Source organism: Salmo trutta, chromosome 8, assembly GCF_901001165.1.
Source record: "Salmo trutta chromosome 8, fSalTru1.1, whole genome shotgun sequence".
In the NCBI taxonomy this organism is placed as follows: Eukaryota; Metazoa; Chordata; class Actinopteri; order Salmoniformes; family Salmonidae; genus Salmo; species Salmo trutta.
Window position 1 is genome coordinate 32,196,231 of NC_042964.1, and position 16,836 is coordinate 32,213,066.

The window sequence follows — 16,836 nt, forward strand, 5'->3', positions numbered from 1 at the left end:
GGACCCTGCACTACAGACCACAGACACACACAGGCCTGTTACCTAGGGAGACAGGGATGATTGGCAGTTCACATTAACTGCCTGGGGAGGATTCATCATGCCTCAAACCACTGTGCTGGGTCAGCTTGTCGTTGACCTAAATGTGAGAGAGGCCCACACAATACACGCTATAGTATGTAGCCTAGGCCTATGACATGGCACAGTAGGAGACACACAGGGAATACAGTGTAACAAATAGCACTAGGCCCAGCACTGTTCTTCTGTCTTCCTGGTCCACTTCTCACTCTAGAGTGGTTCTCCATGTCAGAGACAAAACAGGCTTGGCTTTAGACAGGTCTAATTACAGTAACATGGAAAACATTCCTATAGACCAACAATGAGGATAATAAAGGGAGGGATGAAAAACAGGTGTGTCTGTGGCAAGAGACAGGAATAGAATAGAAGACAGAGGAGAGCAGTATGTGGAATATGGGGAAGACTGAGCAGATGTGACTGTGGTTCACTCGGGGAGGAAGTAGACTTGTCTGACTAACACTCATACAGTATCTACCATAACTGTCACGGAGGTATGAAGCGACAGGGAGCTAGCCTGTAGAACTAGTCTATGGGGAGTAGCATTGACCCACTATCATGTCTGTAAGCCGCACTTAGCAAAAGAGACGGGAACCATTCTGCAGAGAACGTAACAAGAGCAACAGCACCAACACACTAGGCTAGACCACTCAGACAGCATGGCTGCAGGGAACATGCAGTGGAAAAATTAATTGAAGGTCCTTGGCTGCAAGGTACAGACGGTCACATCAAACACAACCTCTGGGGAAACTACTGTACTAACAGTTCCAAGCTAGTCAAAACAGGCTAACACTATAACTGGAGACTAAACTCTGACGATTAAAACTGCACTACTTTAAATCAACGTTGATGAAAAGGCTCTCGACCCGGAGTATGGAGAGTTGAGACATTGACAAGCCTCTCATAGTGAAACTGAAGGTCTGTTCATAACATTGGCCTAAAGGCAGCTAGCTTACCGGCATTAACTAACTATAGGTTAGTCTCCTGTGACAATAATTAACTCAGCCTGTCTGTTTGTGTGTGTGTGTGGGTGAGCGTGAGAGACATTACATGAGTGCCAGTAGCCTACTACACAGTATTCGCTTTTTACCATGAGCATGTCCAAAACTGAATAAGTGCTCAATTAAATCCATTCAAAAAGAAGAAAGAACACATGATAGCAGGGTTGTGTAACTCATTAATGCATGCTTAGACCATAGTTAGGCACTAAGCAGGTGCAGAAACACAGCACAGAGGCCCTATAGGGTTACAAAGCCACACTTACCAACCTGTCCACGCTCTCTGTGAGAGGATGGGGGACGGGAGGGTGGTTGCTCTTCCTACCATGAATAAACCCATACAACTTGGACATGACAGAGGTCACAGACCCGCGAGGCTCATTCACCTCTAAGCACCAAAAGAAACATGAACAGGCCCATCTCTGGCACAATGGAGTGCGAGATGAACGGTGTGGCTGATAGAAGGCTGTGCCGACAGGAGCCGTAGACAAAGCCTTCACTAAAATCACAGACACAGCTACAGTACTAGCCAGGGCGGAGACCAGCAGCTATAGCCACACAGTGCAGTGACTGTAGCAGCGGGGCGGTGACTAAAACCCCGAGAAAATAATAAGGCTCAGTGAAGACACCAGTAACTGCACCTTTATCAGTTGTTTTACAATGTCACAATCCATAGGCATAATTAGTCCCTGTGCCCAAGAACGCAAAGGTAACCTGCCTAAATGAGTAACGCCCCGTAGCACTCACATCTGCAGCCATGAAGTGCTTTGAAAGGCTGGTCATGCATCACAACACCATCCCGGAAACCCTAGACCTACTCCAATTCGCATACCGCCCCAACAGATCCACAGATGATGCAATCTCTATTGCACTCCACACCTGGACAAAAGGAACACCTGTGAGAATGCTGTTCATTGACTACAGCTCAGCGTTCAACCCCACAGCGCCCTCAAAGCTCATCAATAAGCTAAGGACCCTGGGACTAAACACCTCCCTCTGCAACTGGATCCTGGACTTACTGACGGGCACCCCCCAGGTGGTAAGGGTAGGCAACAACACGGGGGTCCCTCGGGTGTGTGCTTAGTCACCTCCTGTACTCTCGGTTCACCCACGACTGCGTGGCCAAGCACGACTCCAACACCATTATTAAGTTTGCTGGCGACAACGGTGGTAGGCCTGATCACCGACACCGATGAGACAGCCTATAGAGAGGTCGTCAGAGACCTGGCAGTGTGGTGCTTGGACAACAACCTCTCCCTCAACATAAGACAAAGTAGCTGACTGTGGACTAAAGGTTGGGAGGGCATTGAATATGCCCCCCTTCACATTGACGAAGCTTAGTAGAGCAGATGGAGAGCTTCAAGTTCCTTGGTGTGTACATCAACAAACTATGGTCCAAACACACCACAGTCGAGGGCACCACTACCACATTGCTTTGACTAACCTGTACCCCCACACATTGACTCAATACCAGTAACCCCTGTATACAGCCTCATTACTGTTACTTGTGTAAATATTTTCTTAACATTTATTTTCTTAAAACTGCATTGATGGTTAAGAACTTGTAAGCATTTCACGGTATTGTATTCGGCACATGTGATAAATAAAATTAGATTTAGGCAAATGGTGTTCAGTATGCTGTGAGGGCTGGAACACCCATGCGAGTGTGTATTGAGAGTGCTGGGATACCCCACCAACGCAATAAACACATTAGGCCCACAGTAAAGAATGGGTTTCCACAACACTCTGGCCTGAGCAACTTCAATCGCATCGCTCCAAGACGTCCTGTTACACTCTTACATGGACCTACAAGTGACATGATTGAGCAGCTGATAACACTGTATGCATTTAAATGTACACATGTCAATGGGTATAGCTAGCAAGTAGCTACGAGATCCAATTCGCTCCACGCTGTTGGCATGTCCTCCCTTTCTCGCTCTCCTATCACGTAGTGTGCAATGGTGTGTGTGGAGCTTGTACGTAGTGTGTAATGTGTGCAGATACCATGCGTAGTGTGTGTGATTGTGGTACAGTAATTACAGCCACAGCCAATTTCTCTAACTGCTCCCAGAACCAGCATATGGTAGCCAGAGATCCTCAAGGATATTGACCCACAACCCTCTGCTCTGTACCAGTTGACCTCTGACCCTAGCCAGGGGAAATGAGAGGGTGGAGGCCGACTCCCATCAGTTAAAATGATCCCCTGGATGCCCTTCCTAGTGTGCAATATCCACCTGTAGGCCAGGTGTCTTCTGGGACCTATGAGTAAGAACCAGCTCCTATTGTGCCTCAGTAGTTCTACTACAGGGCATTATTCAAGATAATGATAGTTTGTTGTCCAGAGGAGAGGGGATTCTCTCTCAGACAGTGAAGGGGTGTGTGTCTCATAGACCACCTGTTCTGTTGTCTTGCCAGGATGGGACATGACCACAGGTGATACAGTTCAGTAGGTCTGGAAGCCTGATCAAGTGGTGCCGTTCCATAACTGATGTGGCTGTGCATGCACGAGTAGTCGTGCACACACACGGGTCCAGTGTTTAACAAACACCTCATCTGCTCCATGACGCAGGCAGTCTTTGAAAGGTAATCATATTATCAAGGAGCCTGCTCTGTGTGTGTGTAGGAGGAGGGGGGCTGCGATAGCAACCGGGACCATTGCAAAAACAATCAAATTGAGTTTCCTCTGGAACAGAACACTTAGAGCAGCAGGCAGTTATAAAATAGGGCTTTATGTAACATGCAGGCAGGTCATGCGACAGCAACATAACAGGGCAAGACTGGCCACGGATCATGAAGCAGCCTACACCCATGCCAACTCCCTTCAGTAAAACCCACCTTTGGAGCACAGTCTTATTTTCAACATAGCTCTGTTTGGCATGTAGGCTAGATGACGTAGGCCACGTTTTGCATTTCTAAACTAAGAAGCACGTTTCCATAATCAGCCTTTTTTTTAAATCGGTAGCTGCAAGGGCTGAATTGGTGGAGTATGCTGCGTGGGTCTTGCTTTGTTTAGCTGAAGTATGAAAACAGAGAAACAGTTGACATTCTCTCCTTTCTGCAGCAGAACAAAACTCACAACAGCAGGAAGGAAACAGGTCTGCATGGCACCCATTGACACAAACACACAGTGCACAGGCACACACAGCTGAGTCGAGCTGAGCAGTGTTTAGGGCTGGCTAGGTTGTGAACATAAACAGATGAAAGCCTCAGGGACTCTTCTTCAAACAGTCTGTACCTCAAGTGGTGCCCAGAGCCCTCTGCGGCTGCTTAGTCATGCTATTCTGTCTCCTATCATTAACACGCCATATCGAAACACACAAAGCCTTTTGTGTCTCTTTGTGTGTAAGGTCTATTGGAGATCTCCCTGGAGCAGAACCTACATTTTGTCTAGGCTAGGTGTGCCACTGCCAAACTCATCTCCAAATCTGAAGACTCAAGTCAGAGGAGTCATCTCTCTCACACACAGACCAGTATGCTGGAAAAATGGACACCCCGTCCCTGAATAGCAGAGACAAAGCTCTCAGGCATTCTCACTTCTCCTTCTGGCACAGGCGTCTGGAGAGGTCTGGCTGCCGTTATGTAAACTCACAGCAGACTGAAGGTTCTAGTTTGAGATTGGCCGGGGCTCCTGGAGGTCTTCTCTTTCACTCAGACCTTTTCCAGTCCCCGAAAGCTAGCGCTAAGCCAACGCTAGCACAGTACCGCCAAGGAGGAAGCGCAGGCCTGGTGAACAGGTTTGTATGTACTTTGGACTTGCATGTTTGTTTACATTTCCTACAGCAAGATGACAAGCAGGACAAAATAGAGGAACTGTGGTAAAATGTGATACTGTAATAATTAGGGCCAGGACGATACCAATAGCGCAATATTTTTGGGATGGCAAAAATGAAAACACGAAGCAGACCAAACTCTTTGGTCCTTCAAAAACCTGCAGTATGTAAAGTATTGTGTGATGATGTTTGTTTTCAACATTAGGGCTGATTTACTAAAGATATATCTTCTTCATGTTGTGTTTCCTTGGCAAGGAAGTTAGTCCCAGCTCTAGTAATATTGCATAACTTGTCGCAGTGCTAGCAGCGTCACTACAGATCCTGGTTCGATCCCAAGCTGTGTCACAGCCGGCCACGACCGGGAGACCCATGAGGCAGCGCATAATTGGGCAAGCGCCGTACGGGTTAGGGGAGGGTTTGGCTGGCCGGCCCGGGTTGTCCTTGTCCCATCGCGCTCTAGCGACTCCTGTGGCGGACCAGGCACAATGCACGCTGACTCAGTGGCCAGGTGTACGGTGTTTCCTCCGACACATTGGTGCGGCTGGCTTCCGCTTTAAGTGAGCAATGTGTCAAGAAGCAGTGCGGCTTGGCAGGGTCGTGTTTCGGGAAGATGCACGGCTCTTGACCGTCACCTCTCCCGAGTCAGTACGGGAATTACAGCGATGGGACAAGACTTACCACCAATTGGATAGCATAAAAAATAAAAGTATGCACAACTTGTACTGAAAGTGACAGCAAACAGAGAACCAGATACAAAACTGAGAACAATCAGGAACTGCAACACAATAGCTGAGGAACTAGGGGTGGAAGAGGGGGAGATGCGTGAGGGAGGGTGTGTTAATGGATTGTGTGGTTGATAAAGGTCCTGACATGCTTTTTGCACGCCATGCTGTCAGGTAATGTCATAGACAAGTCAAACCCAGCCTCCCTGAACGTGTGTGGGGGCACTGCCACCAAAACCCTCCTGTACTCTCACAGGAATATAGTCTGCGGGACTGAGGTCCAACTAAAAGGGGCCTTTTCCCACCAGCAGCAGCAGAGACTGGAAGGGAGGCTAAAGCAGCTTCTTTATCTGTAGCTACCACGGAAACCATGGGTGTGATTACATCCCCTTCTAGTAATCTGTGGCATCCTCTGGTCCGGACAGAGCAGTGTTTCTGATGTCTGAGGAAGACCGATACTAAGCTGTTTCTTTCCCCTCCCTCTGTTGGACAGATCACTCTCAATCTGGAAACAGAGCACTCAAGGAGAGAAACTGAAATGCGTTATTGTTGTACAGCACCCTAAACACACAAACAGCCACCGCTTGTCCTCCACTCAACCCAACCAACAGCCCTCTCTGTGACCGAGGCAGCCCATAGTTTGAGTTTTATACAGGAAGACTGCCAGAGGAGATAATGCGTGGTGATTATCTTACGTAAGCGTCTGCCGTTGTTGACTTTGGAGTAGAGAAACAAACAGCAGCCCTCTCTTCCTGCACGGCTGCCATGTTAGATTGAAACAGACCGACTCACTCCCACCCAGCTCTACTAAAACCCAACTATTTTAAGTACTTATTTAACTAGGCAAGTCAGTTAAGAACAAATTCTTATTTACAATGACGGCGTACCAAACCTTAACCCGGACAACCCAGACGACGCTGGGCCAATTGTGCGCCGCCCCATGAGACTCTCAATCACGGCCGGTTGTGATAGCCGGTTGTGATACGGCCTGGAATCAAAACCAGGGTCTGTAGTGACGCCTCTAGCACTGAAATGCAATGCCTTAGAGCGCTGTGCCACTCAGGAGCTAATACGATAACCAATACTACACACACTCTTATACCAAACACCTACTATTATGATTAAGGTACTATACATCAATATAACTATCACATAGCGCCACTACAGACCCATAAGAACCCATTAGAGTCCTCTCCTCCCGTATACAGAAAGAGGGCTGTGAGTTACTGAGTAGTCCACAGTATTAGCTAGCTACTCTGGAGACACAGAGATTAGCTGAGGAGGGTTATGAGGCCCCGTCACTCAGAAGCTGTGCCGCCGCCACCGTGTGTCTATTGCAGCCGTTTCCCAGCAGCCCAGGCAGGGTCAGAGCCTTTTGAGTGTCCATGGTGCTAAGGGGTAAACAGAAAGACTAGAGGCATGTTGAAGCTGAAACGTCGACTTGTAAAGACACACACACACACCACAATGAACAGGCAGTCTTGGTTAAACATGGGACAAGGCCAACAGAGAATCTAAATCGTCACAAAAACCATTGCTCAAGGAGACATTGCTACAGAAAAAAACTAACTAGCCCCTCCGCTTTATCATTAACTGGTAGCCTAACTGTTTGTTGGTGGTGGTGCTGTCAGGGGGGGAAGGAAGGAGACTTATCTAAGCCCATGAAACCTATTTGAAACAAGTAGCAGTACAGTACATTTAAAAAGGCATTAAGTCATCTATATGGTGCTGGATGAATAGAACCCCATAGCGTAGGATTTGAGCTGCTGGAGGGTTAACTAGAGGAGCTACTATGAGACCCTCTGAGTAACGTTTCACCCACAATAACACAATTGTGGGGGCAGAGACAGCATCTTGCTTAGTGGGCAAGTCCCTTCGTGGCATAGTGTGTGTTGCATGGGCCACATTGTCCGCAGCCTGGCATGGAATATGACTGTGTCAAGGTCATATGGAAATATGAGGGTCAGGCTGAGAAGAGTTTGCAAGCTCAACACACACATAGTGAATGCAGTTGTGTGTGAGAGACAGGACAATCACTTACATTATATGCAGAGTCTTGAGTCTGGGAGACAGACCAGCAATGATGAGCACAAATTGACCTACTTATGTCATCCATAGTCAGGATGTCATGGGCTTTAACCCAATCAGGGGCTAAAGGTCTCCTCTGGCATGCAAGTTTCCAATTAACCAACTTTTCCACTGTTTAAAATACAACTATACAATTTAATTGTCGACTATAGCTCAAAATATAAAAGCCCGTAAGTGGTTATCCTATCAAATGTATGATCCCACGTGGTTCTGAAATATATTAGCTGCACGTGCCACTCAGATTACGGCTATAATTGTCCACCATCAGATTAACTCCATTCAAATCTAAAATCATAAAGCCTGGCAAACCCATATGGATTTAACCTAAACAAATAATTGATAGCTAAAGTTAGCTCATGAGACGGCTAGCGAGCCTGCCTGCCATTGGTTACGTTGAAAATACCGTAGAGCAGACTGCACGCGAAACGGGTAACTCCTTAACGCGTTAGCAACAGGTTGCTATCTTCATATGACAAAACACAGTAGCTACTAGGCGAGACGTTCGCACAAATTAAAGTTCATGTACCTTGCACTGGGTTGGTTTCCCTGAAGGCTTCTTGAAGAACGAAGTTCTGGCGGTGAAAAAATACTCTTCGGAGTCCTCTTCTAAACTACTGTAGCCACTACTCATGGTGCTAGTCCACGTCATTTGAGGAGAAAACTAATCTCTTCAAATTTGGCTGCAGCAAAGCAACAACTTGAAAATAAAGTTGGCTACACCTCCGCAAACTTGTTTTGTGAACCGCAAAAAGCAGAACACTTTCCAACGCTCGAATCCTCCGTTCACTCTTCAACCAACTACTGACCAATTCTCACCCTCTAGCGCCTATGGAGCTGCGCTGTCTGTCAGCCGCTCTGAAGACACGCCTACTAGAACTCATTGAAAGTCTTTTATAGAAATCGCCTTTGACTTTCTTCCTCAACTTCTTCTTCGTGTGGTTTTTCGACAGACTAGACGATGTGTTGCTGCCGTTTACAGGTCGGAGAGCCGATTGCACATTTTGGTCAACACAAAAAAGGGAAAAGAGGAATGGGACAAATTTAAATTGCACCACCATCTAACCATGCAACTATACACCATCCCCAAAAACCAACCACACCGTCCCACTATTTTTTGCCCAATGGATGGAACCCCTTCTCTCAAAACTTCCTGTAGATCTTCTGCACTAAAATCTCTCACACCCAAATATTTCTCTGCTACTGCAACTACCACATCTATCTTCAGTGGTGTCTGCTCCATCAGTGCAGTTCAGTTGATCGCCATGGCTATAACCACAAGAAATCCAACCTTACTAAACTCATCCTCTCTGGCTCTCTCTCTTCAGGCCTGCTCACTGGGGGGCTCCCAGTCAACTCACTCACCCTCGGGTTATGCTCTATTCTCTTCGCTGCCTTAGCATAGGAAACTTTCTGCCCCATTCGAACTCTGGCAATCTCAACCTGTCTCTCTTTCACAGGGCACTTCGTATCCCCAGCTGCATTGGCACCAGCACAGTTGACACACAGTGCTTTCTCTATCCCAACTGTAACCTGACTATACTCTCATGCACATTTCTCACATCGTGGAATTTCCCTTCTACATACTGCTGCAACATGTCCAAAACCTTGGCACCTAAAGCACCGTAGCGGGTTCGGAACATAGGCCCTCACAGAATAGCAAATATAACCTAACCTTAACAGGTAGAAACTCTGGGTCAAAGCTCAACAAAACAGACAGGGTATTTTCAGTCTTGCCATCGGGTCTACATCTCACCAAATGGCGGAAGTCACAAACACTAGGAATCTTCATTTTCATTTGATCCACCTCTACATTCAACACTTCCCTACAGATCACCCCTTTCTGCACACCCCAAAGCACACCACAGGTTGAACCCCGAGCTGCGTGACTTAAAGCACCCGCTTCCTCTGGGAGGCGGATATGTAACCAATGTGAAATGGCTAGTTAGTTAGCGGTGGGGCGAGGAGAGGGACGGAAGCTATACTGTTACAGATACATAAAAAATCCAAACAATTCCACTTCTCGAAACTTCACAGATGTAACCATTCCCAGTTTATCCTTTACCCAGCTTGACACAACGTACGGGTTGCCCAAAAAGCAGGACTCAACCCTTTTCTAAAATCTCACTCCTACCGGTCCAAAATCATCTCTGGTAGGATTCTCGGGGCAAACGTTGAAAGACTCTACCACACCTGCTGCCGCAGGTAGGCCCACTACATCCTGGACTGGCCCCACTTCAGAGTGCTCACCACTGCCGACTGACTCCATTTCAAGATCCTCAAGAGAGCATGAAGACCTATAAGTAAGATTACTTGGTTTGTAATCAGGAGACGTAAGTATGCACTCCTCAAACGAAGGTGTATACACAGGAGACAAACCTCTGATCTTAGTAGCGCCATTCTTGCGCTTTCGCGTCATCGCACCTCCTTCGCCTCTTCCCAACCTACACTTTCCACCGGCTTCTCCGTGGTCCACCTGTGATTTGTTGAATACATCAGAATAAGTAGAGATAAACCATTACATTCACACCAATGAAGCGAAACCCATAGTTATTTAATTCTTTCTTGCTTGCTTCTCCCCTCCTGCCTCTCATACTTTTCTTTCCTTAGTCAGTGTGGCATTTGATGACATACTCCCGAGTGGCGCAGCGGTCTAAGGCATTGCATCTCAGTGCAAGAGGCGTCACTACAGTCCCTGGTTAGATTCCAGGCTGTATCACATCCGGCCGTGAGAGAGTCCCATAAGGCGGGGCACAATAGGCCCAGCGTCGTCCGGGTTTGGCCGGGGTAGGCTGTCATTGTAAATACGAATTTGTTCTTAACGGCCTAGTTAAATAAAGGTTACATTCTTTTTTTTTATACTGTAGGTCTATATGCTCAGCACTTCCACTCATCATCAAATAATCCATTTGAATCCATAAATGCACACATCCTAAAGAGACAACATAACATCTGCTTGCCACTTACCTCAATGAACATGCAGCACAGCGAAGCTAGCTTTCTTATTTTCCTTCCCTGCAACATGCTGCTTCACCAGAGCTCCAGGACCAACTAAACTAAAAATGCAGACCAAAGGCATTTAATACTTTAGACTTACATACGCCCAGATGAATGGGTGGAACATCAGACGTTCGCTCAGACCAACCTTTTAAAATTTCCAGTGACCCTTGATAGTAGTGGTAGTGTGTGCTTGTGTGTCTCTAAGTGTGTACGTGTCAAAAACCCCTGCCTATCGGTCAGAACCACATATAACCTATATATAAAATCAGAATGTCTTGCCCCTTTCTAAACTCTGCATAGGCCTATGGGAGCCACCCTGACACAGCTCAATGTGCTCGGACGGGATTCTGTAGCCAGGGGTAACATGACATCATCAGTAACCAGGAAATGGGATGCGAGAACCCTACGCAGGAACTCCGGTTCAACTGCATTCTCACCTTTCAATCCAAACTGGTCAAGGCATTGGTTATAGTGACCTGGGGTCCATCTCTGGTCCGTCTCTACCATATGAGGACAACATTAGTTATGTAAACGTTTGGCACGGACGAAGAACAGCTGAATAAAAACACCCAAATTAAAGCCTTGTTCTCTGTCAGACATGAGACTGGGTTGGGTTCTAGCCAGGAATAAACCCCTCTCTGCTACTGACTCTCATTCCCTAATGTGGGTTGGCTTTCTCTCCTACTGGCGTTGATCACAGCGAGTCATGAAAATGTAATCATTTCAGCAGCAGCTTCTCATGCTGTTGTTACGACAACCACCCATGCAGTGTCAGATAATCTGTTGTATAAGTATTAATAAACATTCTTAAAACACATTTGGTGTTTGACCGCGGGGAGGCTAGCTGGCTCCTGGGTTTATTTGGTTATAAATGTGTAATATGGTTTTATTCATGTTTTAACTCAGTGGTGCTATTTTAATGTCTGATAAAGTTGTCTTGCATCGGCCAACAAATGGAACCCATTACTGCGATTCTCAGAGAGCAGAGCTATAACGCTTTAACAGCCACAATGAAAAGTGCACGCAGTTCATTTCTATTAGGATTTTAGTTGCCTAAGGCTTTTTTCTTCGTACATTTCTACATGGCTCCTCCTGTATGGCTTGTTCTTTAACACACTAATATCATACAACTAGCTAGCCCACCCAGTCACTAGAAAGGCTGTTACAATGTCAGATACTGGGTCAAACGTATGTAACATCTGTAGTGAATAAGGCGTACGACCCTTATCCTGACCACACCCAACACATACTGTAGCAGGCTTCTTGGGGGTTTATGGAGGGACAGGCCTAATTTAAACCCAGAGTGCAGAGCCGACCTAAAAATAACCTAGGAGCACTGGAACAGCCAAACCCTCCAACCACACCACAGCTTGGCCAGAGAAGACTCATACAGCTGGCCTCTCTGTCCAGTTCTCTTGCAGTCTCAGAGCCAACTGCCCACGTGTCTGTTAAGGACAAACTATACTGTCCACTAGAACCCTGTCTAACCAACAGCTCTTCTGGTCAGGTGGACTGATGGGCACTAGTTGTTACGGCTTCCGTGGCCTGTATTTCTGTAGTACTGCGCTGACTTTGGAACCAACAGATCGGCTCCTGTAGGTGCATGGGAGCGTGTGAAAAAAAAAATCGCAGAGAATGTCTCAGACACATGGGAACTCATTCTCAGTCCCAACCCCCTCACCCTCTCTCCCTTCCCTGGTGTAAAACAATGGACACTCGGCTTGAACCCCGCCCCCCTTCCCGATCTCCAGAGAAAGAGAGAGCGGTCAGGCAGGTCAGGCTAGAGAGAGAGAGCGGTCAGGCAGGTCAGGCTAGAGAGAGAGAGCGGTCAGGCAGGCCTGGCTAGAGCGAGAGCAGTCAGGCAGGCCAGGCTAGAGAGAGAGAGCGGTCAGGCAGGCCTGGCTAGAGAGAGAGAGCGGTCAGGCAGGCCTGGCTAGAGAGAGAGAGTGGTCAGGCAGGCCAGGCTAGAGAGAGAGAGCGGTCAGGCAGGCCTGGCTAGAGAGAGAGAGCGGTCAGGCAGGCCTGGCTAGAGAGAGAGAGTGGTCAGGCAGGCCAGGCTAGAGAGAGAGAGCGGTCAGGCAGGCCTGGCTAGAGAGATAGAGCGGTCAGGCAGGCCAGGCTAGAGAGAGAGAGCGGTCAGGCAGGCCTGGCTAGAGAGAGAGAAAGCGGTCCCGCAGGCCTGGCTAGAGAGAGAGAGCGGTCAGGCAGGCCAGGCTAGAGAGAGAGAGCGGTCAGGTAGGCCTGGCTAGAGAGAGAGAGAGGTCAGGCAGGCCTGGCTAGAGAGATAGAGCGGTCAGGCAGGCCAGGCTAGAGAGAGAGAGCGGTCAGGCAGGCCTGGCTAGAGAGAGAGAACGGTCACGCAGGCCTGGCTAGAGAGAGAGAGCGGTCAGGCAGGCCAGGCTAGAGAGAGAGAGCGGTCAGGCAGGCCTGGCTAGAGAGAGAGAGCGGTCAGGCAGGCCAGGCTAGAGAGAGAGAGCGGTCGGGCAGGCCTGGCTAGAGAGAGAGAGCGGTCGGGCAGGCCTGGCTAGAGAGAGAGAGCGGTCATGCAGGCCTGGCTAGAGAGAGAGAGCGGTCGGGCAGGCCAGGCTAGAGAGAGAGAGCGGTCAGGCAGGCCTGGCTAGAGAGATAGAGCGGTCAGGCAGGCCAGGCTAGAGAGAGAGAGCGGTCAGGCAGGCCTGGCTAGAGAGAGAGAGCGGTCACGCAGGCCTGGCTAGAGAGAGAGAGCGGTCAGGCAGGCCAGGCTAGAGAGAGAGAGCGGTCAGGCAGGCCTGGCTAGAGAGAGAGAGCGGTCAGGCAGGCCTGGCTAGAGAGAGAGAGCGGTCAGGCAGGCCAGGCTAGAGAGAGAGAGCGGTCAGGCAGGCCTGGCTAGAGAGAGAGAGAGGTCAGGCAGGCCTGGCTAGAGAGATAGAGCGGTCAGGCAAGCCTGGCTAGCGAGAGAGAGCGGTCAGGCAGGCCAGGCTAGAGAGAGAGAGCGGTCAGGCAGGCCTGGCTAGAGAGAGAGAGCGGTCAGGCAGGCCTGGCTAGAGAGAGAGAGCGGTCAGGCAGGCCTGGCTAGAGAGAGAGAGCGGTCACGCAGGCCTGGCTAGAGAGAGAGAGCGGTCAGGCAGGCCAGGCTAGAGAGAGAGAGCGGTCAGGCAGGCCTGGCTAGAGAGAGAGAGCGGTCAGGCAGGCCTGGCTAGAGAGAGAGAGAGGTCAGGCAGGCCTGGCTAGAGAGAGAGAGCGGTCAGGCAGGCCAGGCTAGAGAGAGAGAGCGGTCAGGCAGGCCTGGCTAGAGAGAGAGAGCGGTCACGCAGGCCTGGCTAGAGAGAGAGAGCGGTCAGGCAGGCCAGGCTAGAGAGAGAGAGCGGTCAGGCAGGCCTGGCTAGAGAGAGAGAGCGGTCACGCAGGCCTGGCTAGAGAGAGAGAGCGGTCAGGCAGGCCAGGCTAGAGAGAGAGAGCGGTCAGGCAGGTCTGGCTAGAGAGAGAGAGAGGTCAGGCAGGCCTGGCTAGAGAGAGAGAGCGGTCAGGCAGGCCTGGCTAGAGAGAGAGAGCGGTCAGGCAGGCCTGGCTAGGGAGAGAGAGCGGTCACGCAGGCCTGGCTAGAGAGAGAGAGCGGTCACGCAGGCCTGGCTAGAGAGAGAGAGCGGTCAGGCAGGCCTGGCTAGAGAGAGAGAGCGGTCAGGCAGGCCTGGCTAGAGAGAGAGAGCGGTCAGGCAGGCCAGGCTAGAGAGAGAGAGCGGTCAGGCAGGCCTGGCTAGAGAGAGAGAACGGTCAGGCAGGCCTGGCTAGAGAGAGAGAGCGGTCACGCAGGCCTGGCTAGAGAGAGAGAGCGGTCAGGCAGGCCAGGCTAGAGAGAGAGAGCGGTCAGGCAGGCCTGGCTAGAGAGAAAGAGGTGAACACTCACTGGACCTGTAGTCTCTCTGGCTGAGAGCCACAGCCTTTGGCAGACATTACCCACATTCCTCTGCAGACAGGGGGTTAAGGTTCTCAGCACACTGCAGGTTTACAAGCTGCAGGTTTAGTTAGTTATAGGCGAAGGGGTAAGAAGAGGTGAGGGTGAGATAAAAGGGGTAGGTGCGTAAGGAGGCGAGTGGGTGAGGTCGGGGAGGCGTAAGGAACGTCCCTTAAATGACTCCATAAATGAAACTTACACCACAAAGGCTAGTCTGTGGAGAGAGTGTTGTGAGAAAACAGACACTCTCTACTTCAGGCTAAGGAGGTGTATCCGTGAGTGTGGGAGTCCGAGTTCCCCTACCTTATCATCTAGAATGACGACATTGTTGTAATAATTCACACTGTTTTATTATCGGGAAGTACAAAAAAAATATTCCTGTGAGCAATGATATATGATGTGCTTGAGATAAAACACAGATGAGGAATGCTCACTCATAAGTGTGATGGATAGCTAGTTTTGGAAAAAGCCAAGGGGTCTGAATACTTTCCGAATGCAATGTATATGGATTACACGCTGGCCCCTTCTCTGTGGATCAACTTTAAACACCTGTGGCCATATATGAGGTTAGATTACACCACAATAGTACTGGATACCTGTCCCTACCCCCTTGACTTAGCCAAGTAAGGCCTGAGTGACTCAACTTTGACTTCTCCTGTGTTTCTTCTGAGGCACTGAGTGCATTGGAGTGAGTGTGTGTGTGTGCGCGCGCGCGAGTGTGCCTGTTGCAATATATCTGCTGCCTCTTTTCCTCTGAGGCACAGTAACTCACAACATTCTCTGACAGCCTAGAAGCTCCACTCACTCATGAGCAAACACCATAGGAATGTTTGGATACAGATACTATGCTACTGTAATATATTCCATCTTTGCTTCTGTAGTTACCTAATTTTCACAAGTTCACAACAACAACAACAACAACAAAACGTTCTTAGTTATGTGCAGACTACTGTATTTCACTTAACTGGTTTCTGAGCTACACAAACCAGCCTCCATTTTGCACTTCAAACGGTAAAGAACCTGGCACCCAACGTTGACCCTGGAGAGATCAAAGGGACTATTACACTGGGTAACATACTTACTCTTTGGGGAGTTGAGCTTCTGCCCATAATTCTGCACTCTTCGTTGCCAAAACAGCCAGATCAACACTATCCACTTCACACGCTCTCGGTTTTCTCAAATCAAGTTGAATCTCAAGTCTTTCAACATTCATTTTGCACATGTTTTTATACCTTTATCAATGACGAATGTGCGCCATTTAGAGTGGAAGCTTATTGGTCAGGAGCGGAGGAGGAGGCATTCGATTATTCGGGTAGATACGGTGGGCACAGTTCAAGGCAGCATTGTAAACATAAACACACACAGACCCAATTCATACCACACCATTGGCTACCCTACGATCAGCCCATAGGCACAGATCTATAAATGTATAGGGGCAACTTTATCCTACTCATAACCGCAGACAACACAGGAACAGCTGCGGCTCACAGGTATAATACTATCGGCAGGTCAGGACTCGCTTAAAGAGTCACAATAGACCTGCTCTCTCCCAGCCTTACGCCTCATACACAGTAACTAACTGTGGCTCCTTTGTCTGGCCCTTAGACGGACACAGGGCTTAGAATCATCAGGGCCCCACTCTGTCTGTACATTAAGGGGGAAGCGCAAACACTAACTATAGACACTGAGGGGGAAGCACAGTGACGCTGCAGTTAAAACACACAGTCACTACAGGCAACATAAACATAAGGTGAGATTATCCCTCATCCCACTTAGACACAGGCTCTGATTAGATGTTGGCTCTGTCAACAACATGGACGTCTCTCCTCCTCAGGTAACAACACAGTGACTCACTGATTACACTACAGACTGGCAGGGAAGATAGGAGACGATGGGAAACAGGGGAAAGAAGGTGCAGATAAGAAACAATAATACATCATGTATTTACAGGCTGACCTGGAAGTCATCAGGCTGCGACCGTGATGGGATTTTGATTGTGACTGTGGTACAGAAGCCACTCTGTCTTGTGGTTCGACATAAGGTTTAATTTTATAGACATGACTTCTTAGGGCTGTGAATGATAGGGGAACTAAGCTGGAACCATAAGGGACTGCGATGACCACTGATGTATCGCAGACCAAATGAATATTGACTAGTAGTGATAGACATTCTAGTTCAATAGAGTTCACTGTAGAGTCCCAGAAGATTCTTTGATCCAGACAGTCATGTCTGCTATGTCTGCTGATAGGAAACAATGT

At 48.8% G+C, this 16,836-nt stretch overlaps 1 protein-coding gene across 4 annotated transcripts in view; it reads right to left on the bottom strand.

Annotated features, from left to right (window-relative positions):
- LOC115198699 (ras association domain-containing protein 3) overlaps positions 1–16,836 on the bottom strand; it is a 54,742-nt gene that overhangs the window by 17,419 nt on the left and 20,487 nt on the right. The window contains exon 1 of one of the 4 annotated variants that reach the window (XM_029760859.1): positions 8,177–8,518. The exons of the other annotated variants lie outside the window; for them this stretch is intronic. Coding sequence (XP_029616719.1) covers positions 8,177–8,299 — 123 coding nt within the window. The 5' untranslated portion in view covers positions 8,300–8,518. Of the gene's footprint in view, positions 1–8,176; positions 8,519–16,836 lie in introns of those variants that run through there. 4 annotated transcript variants of the gene reach the window in all.